At 36.7% G+C, this 16579-nt stretch overlaps 1 protein-coding gene across 7 annotated transcripts in view; it reads right to left on the bottom strand.

Moving 5' to 3' along the window:
- The window catches only part of crocc2 (ciliary rootlet coiled-coil, rootletin family member 2), an 86106-nt gene that overhangs the window by 1614 nt on the left and 67913 nt on the right, over nucleotides 1-16579 (bottom strand). For all 7 annotated transcript variants that reach the window (XM_073954135.1, XM_073954133.1, XM_009302427.5 and 4 more), the window contains 10 exons: nucleotides 16154-16538; nucleotides 15790-15941; nucleotides 13476-13596; nucleotides 13207-13370; nucleotides 10487-10738; nucleotides 10207-10395; nucleotides 7537-7686; nucleotides 3303-3503; nucleotides 2932-3063; nucleotides 6-185 (listed from right to left, as the gene is read on the bottom strand). In XM_073954135.1, the coding sequence (XP_073810236.1) occupies nucleotides 6-185; nucleotides 2932-3063; nucleotides 3303-3503; nucleotides 7537-7686; nucleotides 10207-10395; nucleotides 10487-10738; nucleotides 13207-13370; nucleotides 13476-13596; nucleotides 15790-15941; nucleotides 16154-16538 (1926 nt within the window). The remainder of the gene's footprint in view (nucleotides 1-5; nucleotides 186-2931; nucleotides 3064-3302; nucleotides 3504-7536; nucleotides 7687-10206; nucleotides 10396-10486; nucleotides 10739-13206; nucleotides 13371-13475; nucleotides 13597-15789; nucleotides 15942-16153; nucleotides 16539-16579) is intronic.

The raw sequence follows: 16579 nt of genomic DNA, 5'->3' as shown, positions 1-16579 counted from the left end.
CTTACCTGTTCCTCCAAACAGTGGACCCTCTGGCGGTGAGCTTTCTCCCGAGCCTCCAGAGCTCTCTTTGTCTGCTGCTGGGAGTCCCTCATCCGCTCGCTCTCCAGGTCCAGCTCTTGCTTGTGGCGAGCTGACACTTCTAAAAGTCTTTGAGAGTGAGTCTGCTCCAGGATAGAGATCTGTGACTGCAGATACAACACATAAAATCACATCACAGGTGATTCAAAACCAACTAAAAATTTAAATATGACAATATTATAAAAGCAGTTCATTCCTGAATTCCATAGGATCTAAAGGCGAATTACAGGTGTGTAAACATTTAGGATGCACGTGCATCGCGGAAGCAGAAAATAACGGGAGTGCTAGCTTTTACAGCGAGGGAATGACATCTGACGCAGTACAGAGTTTGTTGTTGTATTAGAAATAAGATATATTGATACATATTATATATTATTTACATAATGCTTTCAGTGTGTTATAACAGCTTGTCACCCAGTGATAAGCAGTTATTCGGCAAAACTACATTAATGTGAGTGGCGTTCGTCTGAGAGGTTCACTTGTGATAACACCCTCCCAATAGATATTAGATGAGATGAAATGGCCAAGCATCCATCCCAAAATGTACAACTATCTCATTGAAACTTCAAGTAGAAGCTAAAGGTCTACAAGTCTTTGAATGCCAACAATTTTGTTCTATGTGGTCATGTGCAAGAAAAAAATGTTTACCAGATTTATTTCCCAGAGATGGGTTGCGGCTGGAAGGGCATCCGCTGCGTAAAAAACTTGCTGGATAAGTAAGCGGTTCATTCCGCTGTGGCGACCCCAGATTAATAAAGGGACTAAGCCGACAAGAAAATGAATGAATTACCAGATTCAAAACTTTGTTAAAAACCGAGGTTCTGCCTAGCCAAAGACAAGGAAAGAAGACGGAACTATACAAGGCCTGGGTTATCATCAACAAGCAAAACAACTGCATTCTGACAGTGTACTGCACCTGTATGGCAGGGTGTGTCAACTTACATTTTTTTTCATTCTAAGCATTCAGTGTCCGCAGTTTAATTCAACATATACTGAAATCATACATTGCTGTAATCAAAAACAAGTAATGTGTATGATTCAGCATATGGTTAACTTACCAAGATATAAAATGAGAATTGCATAGTCCAGAATTTTTAATTAAGTCCTCACTCCATTCAGCTCTTCTGATGGATGTTATTCAAAGACGTCTGCAGTTGGCAGTGTCGGTAGATGGTATCTGGTAAAATTTAAGTTTTCTATTTTCGGACTTTCGATTTTGGCATTCTACCGCACAACACAGCTTGTTTGCTGTTCTTCTTTTGCAACCGGTGTGCGCAGTTGAACCTGTGTAATGTCATGTGTAACAAAGGTATGTAATTCCCCTATTGTCTCTTGTCATGTAACATTGCATAAACAGTAAACAGTATAATGGAAGAAAAGTAGAGGATAGGCTTTATTTTTAATTAAGTTACAGATCGATTATTAGTTCACTCATTTGCACTCTGGATTGATTTCCAAACAAGAAACAGTTTGAGGCAGCATTTTCAGAAAGACTTAATATAAAAAGATGATGCATGCTTACTACATTGGATATATGATCTAAAATAGGAAATACAATATTACTCCTCAAAGACGTAAGAGGACGTTGTTTGAATGACATGTAGTGTAATATCCAAAATCACACTGTTATTGATGTTTCATATGTACAGAGGATTTATGATAAGATATTTGATCCTAGCTTTTTTAATCAAAATTACACATTCAATGGGAGAGTACTTCATTAGAGCATCCAACTATTATTTTAATATGCAAAACTGGTACTTAGTTACCGCAGTGAGGACTTATGTACAGTACTATAAGGTCTTGAATTTGCCGTGCCTTCTAAAATGGAGTGCATGCAACATTATAATCTGCACTCAGAAAAAAAAGTGCAAAAGCTATAACTAGACCTTTACCTTAATATATGTTACATGTTTTTAAAAAAAGGTACCGACCCAGTGACGGCTTTTCAGCTTTATTTCTGAGATTATCACTCGCAAAGTCTATCTTGGTGAGTAGGCAGGAAAGTACTCTGCTTTATAATATAGAAAACATATTTCTAAAGATGCTGTTGACTTGAAATTTTCACCAGATGTTGGCAACAACCAAAGAAATCCATATTTGCAAAGAAAACAAAACTAATCAGTTTACAAATGAAGTTATGTGTAATAAAATGAAATGACACAGGAAAAAAGTATTGAACACATGAAGAAAGAGAGGTGTAGAAAGGCAGTGAAAGCCCAGACTGCAGCTGAAATCGCTCAGTAGTTTTTCAGCAACCCTCTGCCCTTCATCATTGTAAATTAATATCAGCTGCTTCAGTCCAACATCTACATTACCAGGATTAAGAAGATGAAACCAGAGGGGACATTTCAGCAAGAAAATGATCCAAAACACGGTCGAGCAGTCTCAAATGGTTTCAGAAAAAGAAAATCAAGCTCTAGAAAGGCCCAGCCAATCACCTGACTTGAATCCAATAGAAAATGCAAAATAAAGATCAGATTTGTTAGACAAGGCCAACAGAATCATCAAAAGTTTTAGACTTTGATGAAGTCTGTGAAAAAGTCACAGATGAGCAATGCATGACTTCATTCTCCATATGAGAGGCCTTCTAAAAAAAGTATCACATACATTTCTGTAGTTCAGTGCTTTCTCCTTGTGTCATTACAGTGTTAATACATGTTTCAATTAACTCAGAGTTTTATTTAATATTATCTTTTAGAATATTCCCCCCCCCCCAAAAAAAAAAAACATTATGTGTTGATTACTTTCCCCTCCAACAGTAATTAATAAAATTATGTTGACATTTTAGAAGTTGAACATACTAGATGTTGATCCATTTTTTAAATGTAATAATATTTGTAAATATCTCACTTGTAGAGTGTGAATTTCTGCCTGGGTCTCGTTTAATTCTTCCTCTAGATTTCGGATTTTTTGTTCTTGCTGTTCTCTCTCACGCTCACCATGCAATATCTCCACCTCTTTCTTTTGGCGATTGTGTTCCACCTGCACACAACACATGCATTTACACACAAAGTATTAGGGAAGTCTGATGCACGATACCGTAGTATGCTATACATTCATGTAAAGAAACTGCAGCCCAAGGTAAACCCCTCACCATTATTGCATTTGTATCACATACAGACAAACAAACAAGCTCTAAGCCCTTGCAATAAAGGATATGTGCATGACATTGTATTTAGTTTGTAATCGTTTGGCTGTGATTGTAAAAGCATGACAAGCACCTTCTCCAGGGTACGTTTTAGAGAGGACCTGTCTTTTCCCAGACGCAGCAGTGTCCTCTCCAGGTCAGACTTCTCTCCTTGTAGCCGATGGGCAGTTGTCTGCAGGTTAGCCACCTGTTCCTGAAGCTGACTATTTTGCTCTTGCAGGAGTGAACAGCTCTCTTGCGCCTCCTGCTCAGCCTGTTGCCTCTGTCTTACAGTCTAATGAATCAGAAAAGATGCAGAATATTCTCCATCTATATGGCCGTGTAGACCAGAACTGATGGTTTTCTTGAACAGAAAGATCAGGGCATAAACTCAGATTAAAAGAGTATTTAAGTATTTTAAGATATAGTGATATGGGGCAAGAGTGCAACCTTGAATCAGCTAAGCATTTAACTACACTGAAAACCCTAAAAGTACTAAGTTTGGTGAACTGAACAAGTTTAAGTATAGTCTACAAGACCGGGAAGTTAAATCAACTTAAATATGCAAGTTTTGGGAGACTCCATTACCCAATTAAATTGAGGCAACGAGTTTAGGCATTTTATTTAGTTCTGTCAACTTATTGGGGTTTTCAGTGCACTTGTTTTTTTTTTATTCATGGAATAATGGAAATAAAAATGCTGTTCTAATGGAACTATGGGCACAAGAGGGCGATGGTCAGACACCTGGAGTGTATAATAGGTGAGTGGGTGAATGAAGAAGAGATTCAGTTGTGGTAGAGGAAACCATGGTTTCTTGGAGCTACTGTTTGTACTGGGAAGTCCTAGTTGGGAAACTTTGCGTTTTAAGCTCAGTCTAAGGACTTTCTTATTGTCCAGATAACTGAATGTTTGGAAAATGTATTAGTATGCTATCTGAAAAAGATTTGACGTTTTGGATATTATCATTATGAAGTTTCATTCCTCAATCATCTGCAAGTCTTTAAATCAATGCAAATGTAGATCAACATACTACTATTTTAATACTACTATAATTACTCAGAATTATAACACATACATATATATATATATATATATATATATATATATATATATATATATATATATATATATATATATATATATATATATATATATATATATATATATATATATATATAATATAATATATATAATGTATGTGTCTGCAAAAATTTTTTAAATAAATTTTAAACCAAAAATAAGTAGCCGTTTATTCACATTATGATGATTAATTAAACCTGAAGCTATTTGTTTTCTGATTTAAAAAAAAGACCTTGCACTAAAAGGTTGCACATATTAGAATTTTACAGTCAAGACTACATTTGTTAAAATGACCTATTTTTTTTCAAAGGATTAATTATGATTTTGAGCTCACTACACTTCTTACGTTTATGCATTTTCATGGAACATAAGTTAAACTAACTCAAAATTTAGCATTTTGGTCCTGTCACGTAAAAATTTAAGTTAGGTTCAATCAACTTCACTTAATTGTTTGAGTAAAGACAACATTAGGGTTTTCAGTGTAAGCATTAAAATGTTTGCTAGTTAAAGGTGATAGGTCATTGTTTTCAGAAATAATTTCTGTTATACAGTTATGCTTATGGTTACATTTTTTATGCTGGCTGGGAATGTTGCCTCCATGACCAGGCCCCTGATAAGTGGTTGAAGATGATTGTTGAAAGTCTTTTCACATCTTGATAGCAATCAGGTGCTCCAAATGTACTGATATGTATTTCAGGTAACCCTATAAAATAATGCTCCATTAGTAAATGTGTGTTAATGTATTTACTAACATGAACAAACTACTAATACATTTATTGTGGTATTTATTAATTTTTGTTAATGCTAGGTTATGTTTTTTAAGTTAACATTAGTTCATTTTAGTTCTGTTACGACCCTATCTTCCCTTGCCATGCAGTCTGACGTCACAGTTAATTAGTAAAATTAGGGGTATTCTAGCTGATTTATTTTTATTTTACTTTGTATATAATTTGGTATTCCCTTCAATAAATGTTTATTTTATTATATATCTATTTGTGTATCTTATCCTTTTCATGGTACGGTCGGGAGCAAGCTGGCCGTAACAGTTCATATTAACTCAAGGTGCATTAACTTATGTTAACAAGCAGTTCTTTGGATTTTAATAATGCATGTGTTAATGTTTTACAAGATTATTCATAATTTGTTAATGTTAGTAAGTTTGGTATTGTAATTTTCACTAACTTTACTATAAAGTTTTATCTCCGATGAAAGTAATGCTGTCCAGTATGCTCTTGTGCATTCGGGAAACTTGGCTTTGGATGGCGAATTTTTACAGTAGGGTGAGTCTTTCATTGCTATCAGGCTAATGTTAGCATTTGCCTAGATCTCCTTTTGTACCTTTAATCACAGTGTTGATTTTTTCACTTAATTTGTATTGGTTAAATTTTATAATAATTTTTTTTATTTATTTTTACTAGGGCCAAATTATATTAAAGGTGCTGTAAGTAAGCTTGACACCAAGTGGTTGAACTAGGTATTACATTCCTGGATCAAAACAGACGCCTGATTGAGGACCAACAGGAGCGAGTCTGACTATCAAGCCTAAAGGCTGATTTAAATCATATTCTATATAAAAGTAAGAGCATGCGATAGAAGGAATATTTTCCATATTAAAATCAGATCTTGTTCTAACCAACTCCTCAAATTGATATATTAGAAACACCTTCTATTTCTTGCAGCTGAATGACAGCAAACTATGATCACCTCGGGAAAACCTCATGTGCTTTATTCAGTGTTGAATGCTAACAGTGACTATATGTTTACATGGACATTAGTTATCAAATTATTTGCTTTAATCTAATCAGGCCAATAATAAGATTAAGACATTTACATGAGTAACAGGGGGTTACAAGGTAACCTGCTCACCTAATGTTTACGTTCGTCATGTTTACATTATTTGCTAATTAATACCCTCATGTGGAACTCTGAATCTGCATCTCTTTTTGGAATTTGATACTGTACACCGGAGGTGAGTAAATGAGTGAATGAATGAATGGAATATGTGATTTTCCAGCAAGGTAACCCGGGGTGCTAAAATATAATTGGCTAAACTGGCATTGGGCAGGTTAAAATTACCAAAACAAACACAGCCGTGCTGGCACAGAAGTCACATGTTCAAAGCAGAATATCTGACTTCAGCATTGTTTTTCAGATAAACAAGAATGTTCACTTAACATGTTTCTTAAATATCTGTAAACATATTATGCTATTTTTATGTTTTAGAGGAGTCAAAACTTACATGCAGCAACTTTAAAGGAATAGTTATCTCAAATATTACTTGATTACTCACCATTTATCCTTCTAAACTCAAACCCTTTGGTCAATCTTCAAAACACAAATTAAGATATTTTTTAAAGAAGACTTACTTAGAATAAAACAGTTACAGTGTCAAACACACACATTTGTCTTTTGTTTGACACATTTTATGTGCTCTGTTGATTCTGTGTTTATATGTAGTTAAAAACCATATTAAATATTAATAATAATAATAATCATAATAATAATTCCTTACATTTATATAACGCTTTTCTTGGCACTCAAAGTGTTTTACACAAAGGGGGGAATCTCCTCATCCACCACCAGTGTGCAGCACCTACGTGTATGACGCGACGGCAGCCATTTTGCGCCAGACCGCACACCACACACCAGCTAATTGGTGGAGAGAAGACAGAGTGATGAAGCCAATTATGATATGGGGAGGGTTATGAGGCCATGACGGACAGAAGCCAGAGGGTAAATTTTGGATTTTTTTTAAACGACCACAGAGAGTCAGGACCTCGGTTTAATGTCTCATATGAAAGATGGCCCTCATTGAGCATTATAGAGTCCCCTTCACTATACTGGGGCAATAGGACCCACACAGACTTCAGGTTGGGCACCCCCTGCTGGCATCACTAGCACCACTTCGGGCAGCAACCTAACTTTCCCATGTCGTCTCCCATCCATTAGCTTCAGTGGTCAAGGATGTGAGAGTTGCAGAGAGCTAGCTGCCGGCTATTATTTGTCATATGTCTTTTTAATTCATACAGATTTCTTTTAAAATCTCTACATGAACACAAGGTTTGTTGTAACAAACTTTCAATAGAGTAAAAGAAACCTCTTTAAAAATAGATTATTTTGGGTTTATAAAGATGAACTGAAGTCTTATGGGTTTGAAATGGCAGTGGGATGAGTATAACACTGAATTTTGGGTGAACTAAGCCATTAAAACATTGTGTAAACTGTAAGAGTATGTGTGTATGCATAACCTCCTGCAGGACACGTGTCTGTTTGTCCAGTTCGGAGACCTTGAGTTCACACTCCTCCTGGCTTCTCTGCAGGCTCTGCAGTCTCTCACTCAAGTCATGATTTTGCTTCCTACTGTGTGTTAGAGCCTCTCGTGTCTTATCTAACTTTTCCTATGCACACATCGTACAGACACACACACACACACAGAGAAAGAGAGAGAGAGAGACAAGTATGAACAGGCATCAGCCCATACATGCATAATCAAACACCCACATTCAGTTTTAATGATGAAGCTGTACTTTTCCTCACTACCAATGCCCTGTCTTTTTATTCTTGTTCCCCACATTCTGTTTCTTTTCCTCTTCTGGACCTTTTTTTTATTGGCAAGAGCTGGCATGTCTCAAGCAAACTAAAAAAGATTTACACTGAGGGCGCAGTGTTTTTGTTTGTACAGCATCTTTAAAAAACAGACTCATACTAAGCCTTAAAAGCCCTCCAGAGAAGTTGGAGAAAAAAATGAATGAGTTCAGTCCAGCTTTTTTATTGCACAGTCATCCAGCACCTTCAGGGAACAGGCGACAGCAAAGGTAAACACGTCCAAAAAAATGAAAAATACTGGAAAAGTTATAAAACCACATCATAAATTATTACACATTGTGGCTATGGTAGTAAGATGATCTGTGGGGTTTCAATTAAAGCTGAGGTGAAGTGAGATTAAAACAGGAGCGTTCATAATTGTGCATGTGGCTGAACCACAATGAACATAATAACGTTGTTTGTGACTTTATAATGAAGATGAATGATTGACAGTGTTTATAAAAGAGCCTTTGGTTTAATTTGTCTCATCAAGGTGTATGAGTTTGGATGTGTAGGACCTTTGGTGCCAGTGTATTGCCGAGAGTATTGTCTGTTAAAGGTGCAGTAGATGATTGTCTTAATAAATATTTTTGTTGCACTGTCTGGTTGAAAGTCTCTTCACATTCCAATAGTAATGATTAAAGTAATGATCTAAATGTATTCATATGTATTTTTGTATTCTGGGAAAGGCATAAGACAAAAAAGTTCATCAAATTTAAATTTGTCGGGCTGATAAATCCCATAATTCTGATTCTAAGTAGTCCAAACTGTCAATTAACAAATGTAGATTTGTACAACTATGCAGATCCGCCGCATGAGGACATGAGTGACAGCTGTAAAAACAAATGCTGTATCAAAACTTTTTAAAATCATGAATCAATATTGGAGTTACTTTTGCACGCTGGAGGAAGGATGACACCATGGCTAAAGGATTTCTTTTAGACAGGTAATGTTATGTTTCAAAACTATTTTAGTCACACAAAGTTTATGTAGAATTTGTTATTTTATGAATGGGTTATATGCACAGAAGTGTTGCTCAGCCACTGAAATTTTCAGGCAAACAGTTTTTGCTCTTTATTAGCTCTTTATTCTTTATAATTTATTATATTAATGCTCTTTTACAGCTTTAATAATGTTTATTTAATTTAACAACAAAACAGAAGTAAATAGCAATATTCTGCCTAGCCTGCTTTAAAGAGCTGAAATTGGTTTTATATTTACATTGGTTTGTTTTTTACATTGACAACCTGTAATGTGGTCTCTATATCATTTACTATGCTGCTTTGAATATGCACTCCGCCGGCCAAGCACTAAGCATACAGTAACTTTAGGACAAAGCGTGCAAGAGAGTGAGACCAGCGATCCTTGCATGCAGGACATATTGCACATTATGACAAGTTTTGCTTTCTACACAACTGAAAACATGCTAGATAAAATACAGATTTTGGTTCAGAATTGTAGAGTACTATAAAGTTTTCTAACTGGTAAAGGACATGATCTAGGGGGTGTCTGTCTTCTTTTAGATGTGTGTTCATGATATAAGAAGGCGTGGCTTTGGACGGAGGAGAGGTTTCAAAGATATTATGCTAACCGGTAGCATTTAGGCAAATCACCTACTGCACTTTTAACTCAGGTAGTTTAAAATGGGCACCTTTAAAACGGGTAGTTGACAAATGTTTTGTAGAACAATTTTTGTTGAATATTTTTCAGAGTTTAAAGTGTGATGTTTGAGACAAAAGAAGTCGCTAAGCTTATCAATTGTTTCTCTTTTTAAATACATTTTTACTGAACTAAACCTTACGGACATTGTGGTGTGACAGCAAAAATAAAAATGACTCTTAACATACAAATAGCTTGAAAACAATTTATATTCAATTGTCTGACATTTATCTTCATTCATTGCTATTGATTTTATATGAAGTTATGTTTTTTTCCTCCATGACTTGCAGAACATATTCATTAACCAAAAGGACAACAAACATAACAATTTTATAGTGGTTCCAAAAAAGTTAACCAGAAAACATGATTTTTCAGTGACAAAATATTGAGCTTCATATGTTTTTAGAATGGATGGCAAAGGTATTTATTAATGATTTACAAAAGTTGTTGTTTTTTGAACTATGCTTGATCCAATCACACCATAGGACAGTTTGAGTATTGGCCAATGTAAGACAAATAAATGTTTAACCATTTAGTGCATTTTAAATGTTGACAATACCAGTTATATTCATCTTTGTCATGTGTGACAATTAAAATGCAACTTCACGTCAACAAACAACACAAATGCAGTTATCAAGCAGCAATATTTTACATGCCATATGACCTGCACTTACCTGCACCATCTTCTGGTTATGTTCACTGGCTGAGAGAGCTCGCTGCAGCTGGACAGCCTGATCTCGTGCTGTTCCCGCAGAAGCATTGCTGTCAGTCAGGGATGCAGTCAAGGCCTGCAGCTTGTCCTTTAGCTGGCTCTCCTGCAGTTCTTTATGTGCCAAGGCAGTTGCCAATCTCTCACATTCAACCTACAGTACATTTAGGACAACTGATTACATTATATTGCTCAAACATGACTGCTGGATAAAACTGTTGTACTTTTAGACAGCACACACACACCTTCAGGAGAGCAGCACGCTCTTCACTGTCTCCCAGCTCTCTGCGGAGGTTGTTAAGCCGTTCCTGGAGTGAGCTGGCTTCTGCCTCCATCTCTGTGGTTCTGAGCTGGGCACGCTGCAACTCTCCTTCCAACCCTCTCCGTTTGAGATCTAGCCTGGCAGCTCGAGCATCCACAGCCTCACAGGTCTCCTTCAGGCGGCGACGCTCAGCCTCCAGACTTTCCTCAGAGGCCTGGGAGCGTTCAAGCTTATCCTGAATACAACAGTATGCTTTTAAGCTCTTTGGATGGTTTTATTGTGGAGTGTGAATCAAGGTTTTATAGATTTTTTAAATGTGCTTTTCTTTCAGTAGTGTTTTTTAAATAAGCTGTATATTTCCAGGGTGTCCGCGGGGTCTTAAAATGTCTTACATTTCAAAAACTAAATTTTAGGTCTTAAAAAGTCTTAAATTCACTGAAAGTTTGCCTTGTATGTCTTAAATAATTGTAAACAGGTTTTAATTTTCCTTTGTCCATAAAAAGGTACCTAATCTGGCCAACATGCATCCAATCACCAACAATCCATTTCAAAAGAACTTTTAACAAAACTCTATTTACCAATATGGTTTATTATCGTCCTTACAATAATGTATATTTAAAAGTTCACTGTGTATTTATAGTCTATATTTGGAATGGACACTGACCCAGACAGACAGTTGTGCGTACATTTAGGGTGCTTTCACACCATAGACTTTTGTTTCAGAACCTGTCTCGTTTGCCCAGTTAGTGTGGTTCATTTGGCATATGTGAAACCAGCAATTGTGCTCAGATCCACGTCAAATCAATTGGTCCAAGGTCACCTGAATGAGGTGGTCGCGGCTCAATTGAAACGAACTCTGGAGCGGATCGATTGTAGTGAGAAAGCAACACAATCCGAGCCCGGCTATATCACAGTGTATTATGGATATGTAATATCCATATATGGCAATATGAAGAGAGAATTATGAGTAGGATGGGATGTCATTCCTACCAGTAAATGTGCGTTTCATGGTAAATAAGAAAGTGAAAGCATGCTGAACTATTAACGAGAGCTGTTTATCTGTTAGGAACATTGACTGAACTGCAGTCTAGCCAAGGGCTCTGTATGTGAGAGTCTTACCTTTGATTTATGTCTGGTGACGATGTCTGTGGGTGTCACCATTCAAAATAAAAGCACATCTTTCCGCTTATAATGTCTTATTGCTCATCGCCATAAACTAAAATAAGGACAACAGCTGAGTGGGACTCACACGTGACTTGTTTTAGCTCTTTTTGTCCGTTTAGAAACTTTGCCATGTGAAAGCGAACTGCACCAAGAACAAGGAGCAACATTGTAACAATTTTAATCCCTGTTTCGGAACAAATGAATTAATTCACAGGTGTGAAAGCACTCTTAGTTTATTTGTATGATCTGTATGTGAAATGTGTATGCATACAACCAGGGTTTGCTTGTTTTGACAATTTATTTAAAACTTGTGGCTAAGAAAGAACTTATTATACAATAATATATGATAAAAAAGTCCTGTGTATGGATCTTAAAAAATTGACTCTGTGAAGCCTGCAGAACCCATGTTTTAGTTTAGTTTTAGTTAGTTTCAATAATAGTTTTGTTAGTTCTAGTTGAGTTTTTATGCTGTGAACACATTTCTGTTTATTTTTTATATAATGGTTTTAGTTTTTTTAGTAATGGCAGTTACCAAAGCAAAGTGAAAGGAATGAAAACAAATGCAGTTTAAATTAAATAAAAATTTATAAAGAATTCAGATCAACTTCATGACATTAAAAATTGTGCTTGACTTGCGTGTTTGGCTGTTAAAGTGCCATCACTGGGATTTCTCTTATGAGTCAAAGATCAGGTTTTATGCCTCAGAATGACTGCTTATTAATGCTTATTTATGATGGGTTTTTAGTAACTGTTGTTTGATTTAGTTTTAGTTTTTCATTAATTGTGCATTTTTTATTTTATTTCTGTTAACAAAATATTTTTGACTAATAGTTTTAGTCTTGGTTTTAGTTTTTGTTAACAAAAAATAACCTTGGTGCCAATGAACGCTTGAAAATACTTGCTTGGTGGGGGCAGACCAAGCTACCCATTAAGGCAATGGGGTTGATCAAGCTATACATTTAGAATATTTAAATGAGAGTGAGATAGCACACCACATGGGTTCTGGGAGTGTTATACCCCAGTTTACACAGTTTTATTCATTTTTTTCTAAAGATTTTTAAAATCATACATGTATACCAAATAGATGTTTGGAGATAGACCATGGCCCTGTCATACGTTTTGTTGCTATTTTCAGACCAGCGCAAGCCTAATTTTCTCGTTTTGCACCACATTGTTTAAATAGCAAATCTATTTACACCACTTTGTGGAGTCATGGGCATGCCAGTCTAGAAAGGAGGTGTGTTAAGGCGCATTTTTGGCACATTGCTATTTTGAGGAAATGAAATTAACTGCCTTATCTTAAGAGGGCTTTTTTCAGTTTATTCATGACAATATTAATTTGTACAATGTTATTATTATATTAGCAAAATTAGTTTGGAAAGAAATAGAGCCTCTATTGTGCAATAAGGTCATTTTCTTTTTTTTAAAGTTTTAATTGCCAAGTTTTCAATAGTGTGAATCGTTGTGGCTAAAATGAGGTAATAATTGCTATGATCTCTCAACCATCTTTGTGCAGGTGTAGAATGTATGAGTGTTAACCTGCAGTGCTTTGGCCTCGGTCTCAATTATCAGTTGGCTTTTCTTCATTTTGGCCAACTCTTCATTCATAATCCTATTCTGTGTTTCTCCACGCTGAACTGCCTCATCCCGTAAAACGAGTGATGCTTGCATCCCCTCTAAATGTTTGGCCAGCTCACGCTTTCCTGGCAAATACACATCCACATATCAATGATAATTAAAAACAGAACCACAAACTGGTCATCACTGAACAGTGTATACCTAATTGTCAGGCTACAGTTCATGCTTACCCTCCTCCAGCTCTCTGATAGATTGTCTCAGCATCTGTATACATGTGTTGCTTCTCTCCTGATTAGCCTGCAGATTTTCTATCTGTTTGCTGAGACTGTGGACCTGTGCATGTGATTCATCCTTAAATCACACATTCAGAGGAAAAGAAAAACACTTGTTGTTGTTACCCATTCCATTGTTTGGAAACCTCCATTCTTATTTGTCTTGATTTACTGATTGAGGTAATGATAATTTTGTCAATGGTTTGTATAAGAAGGTGGTGTATTGTAATGTATCCTATTTTTAAACTTAGGAAATTCCAGTTCCTGCCATCTTTTCCCAATACATTGTTCCAAACCTGTAGTATTCTAGAAAAAAACTAACAACAACAAAAAAAAAAACCTAAACGATGTTCTCGGGGTTTTTCTGAAGATACAAGGAATGTATCACAAATTTTTCATTCCCTAAAAGTTACTTGGAATGGGTCACAAAGTTTTCATGTCTTAAAAGTTTTGGAGATGTTGACAGTCATATATATGCCCCACACTGCTAAAAACACTATTAGGACACATATATTTATCTAACAACTGAAAATTGGTTGTTTTTGCGTTGTTTAGAGCAAACTCGTTCCTCCGGTTTAATAAAAGAAACGTTGAAGCTACGTAATGACGATGAGATCATTGTGTAAATTCCAGCATGGAGATTGGCTGTCTGTATCGGCCAGTATAAAGTGATGTCGTTGAGTTTTTAGCACATCTGTTCATTAATTCACGCGAAAGACTTGGTTTGAACCAATTAGCGCTTTTTAGCTTTTTAGCGATTGACTTCCTTGATATGCAGGATATAGCTTTGAAGATTTTTTTTACTTGTTACATTGTTCAGAGAGACGCCACGTTGTGGTACCAACCATAATTCAAACATGTAGTAGATGATATGTTCGGAGACATGAGTTGTCAGTATAAATGTGCCCACTTGCTCACCCACTTTTCTGACTTTTTTTTTTAAACTAGAGGTGTGAAAACACCCTGCTGAGACAGGGGGAAGCTTTCATGGCCCTTCAAAGGATGTAACAGAACTACAAAAGCTATTAGGATAGGCCAAACAATTGTATGCATTTTTTCCAGAACATCTGGACTGGCTTTCCTTGCCATGTCTATATAAGTTAAAGAAATAGATGAGTTTAGAATAGTTCTGGTTAAAATAGTCTATTTAATACAGCTGTCTGGAATGCTTAGTTCTGATTGGTCAGTTGCGACATTCCATGTGCGAGGTCTGTTTTTAACTGTTTGGCTCCATCTTGTGACTGAATAATACGCAGGTTAGTATATGCTACATTTAGCCATTTTCGTTTCTAACAGCTTTGTCTGTATTTATAGAATGGATGTTGAGGTTTTGTCTAATTTTAGGTTTTATGGCAGGTATAGCCATGTAATAAGCAGGGTAAAGTACATCTAGGCAGTTGTTTTTTTGCAGAATAAAGCTTTTCATTCTCATACAACATGCCTCTATGGTTGGCATCCTGACACTGAATAATGCATTGGTTGGTGTATGCTCCATTCAGCATTTTTTTCAGCATTGCCTTAAACTAATTATAGAATTAATAAACTTTTACAGCTCAGGGCAATTTTTTGTGTCTTATATTTACGTTTTATGGAAAATAGCCTTATAATAACCAGGCTAAATTATCTAGGCAGTTGTTTTTGCAGAATAAGGGGCTGATCACACCGATCACATGCTTTTACATTGCAAAAATGCACGGCGCACCACACTGGCTTTTTTGTTGACAAGAAAAAAAACAAGCTCTGTGCACTATTTATATAACTAGGCAACGACTGAATCAGCTGCGCATTGTGCAAGTGTGATGCTGTTAATATTGTTATATATGTAGAAGTCCCTTCTCCATTTTTAAAAGTCTCTGTAGTCATCTTGACAACACAAACATTCAATGGAAACCCCACCTCTGCTTTCATTTGATTGGAGAATAAAAGAGGTGACTGACTTAGCCACTTTTTCCACTCAAGAGTTGACAGCACGCAATGGCAAAAACAGAAGCACAGAAGGCAAAGAAGCTGTAAGCAAAACACTTGTGGCCATTAGTAAACCATTCAAAAAAGTCACCTCTCAAGGCAAAAAGCATGTTCTGTTAGATCGGCCCATAAAGGCTGCTTTGCCTTGCCGATAAGCCTGTCGGGCTTTATTTTGTGATAACAACCGACTGGATGCACATTATCCCTTACTTTTAAATCAAACTATCCACTATACAGTATAGGGATGTGGACTACTTTTTTAATGGTGAATGTGTGTCCCTTATGCTGATGTAAAGGTGTCAAGTACCCGTTCTTTCTGTGTGTCCCTGAGCTCTTGCTGGAAGCTATGCAGTAACATCTGAACTGCATCCAGATCCAACTCGCCATCTTCCCTGCGGGAGGGGGACAGAGAACACACTGGCAACCCACCCACCCCAGTCTCATCTGATATGATTTCACCTGAGGGCATACACACAGTTTTCATTTAAATCATCTGACATGTAAGCAAGAGAACCTTGTAAGTTAGAGCCGCACATTGTTTAATAAGCTTGAAGTTACTAATAGCCTTGATGAAAACAATTCTTTGTAATATGAGAGATGATCTTCTTCTTAACTCTACACTAACCTTTGCTACAGAGACCTGATTCATTATTGGACTAAGAATACATTACCTTTTACAGGTGAGCGAGTTCTCCATGGCGAGGGGCTCCGTCCTCGTTCCCCAGGCGTGGGTGATTGCCTTCCACGCCTGGATCCGAGTGTACGTCTCAAAGTAGAATTGAGAACATTCAATCTGTGCTCAAGATCTCTCCGTTTGGCATCATTCTGTGCTAGCTGCTCTTCCAGCCCTTGGGCACGGGCCTCTGCAAGATTGACCGATAGCCCAAATTCCCTGAGCTGGGCCTGAGATTCTTGCAGTGCCCCCTCCAAGCGTGCAACCTCTTCACGCTGCTTCAATTGGCTATCCTGAAGACTGGCATCCCGTTGTTGCTGCAACTCTTTCTCCTGTTGATGTGCTTCTTCCAGTTCTGCTATATGACGCTGCAAACCTGCTGCCTGTTCACACACAGAGCATTTCCAGCTGTTGAAGCATGCTA

This window comes from Danio rerio, chromosome 6 (genome assembly GCF_049306965.1).
Source record: "Danio rerio strain Tuebingen ecotype United States chromosome 6, GRCz12tu, whole genome shotgun sequence".
Classification (NCBI taxonomy): domain Eukaryota; kingdom Metazoa; phylum Chordata; class Actinopteri; order Cypriniformes; family Danionidae; genus Danio; species Danio rerio.
This window is presented reverse-complemented; position numbering and strand designations above follow the sequence as displayed.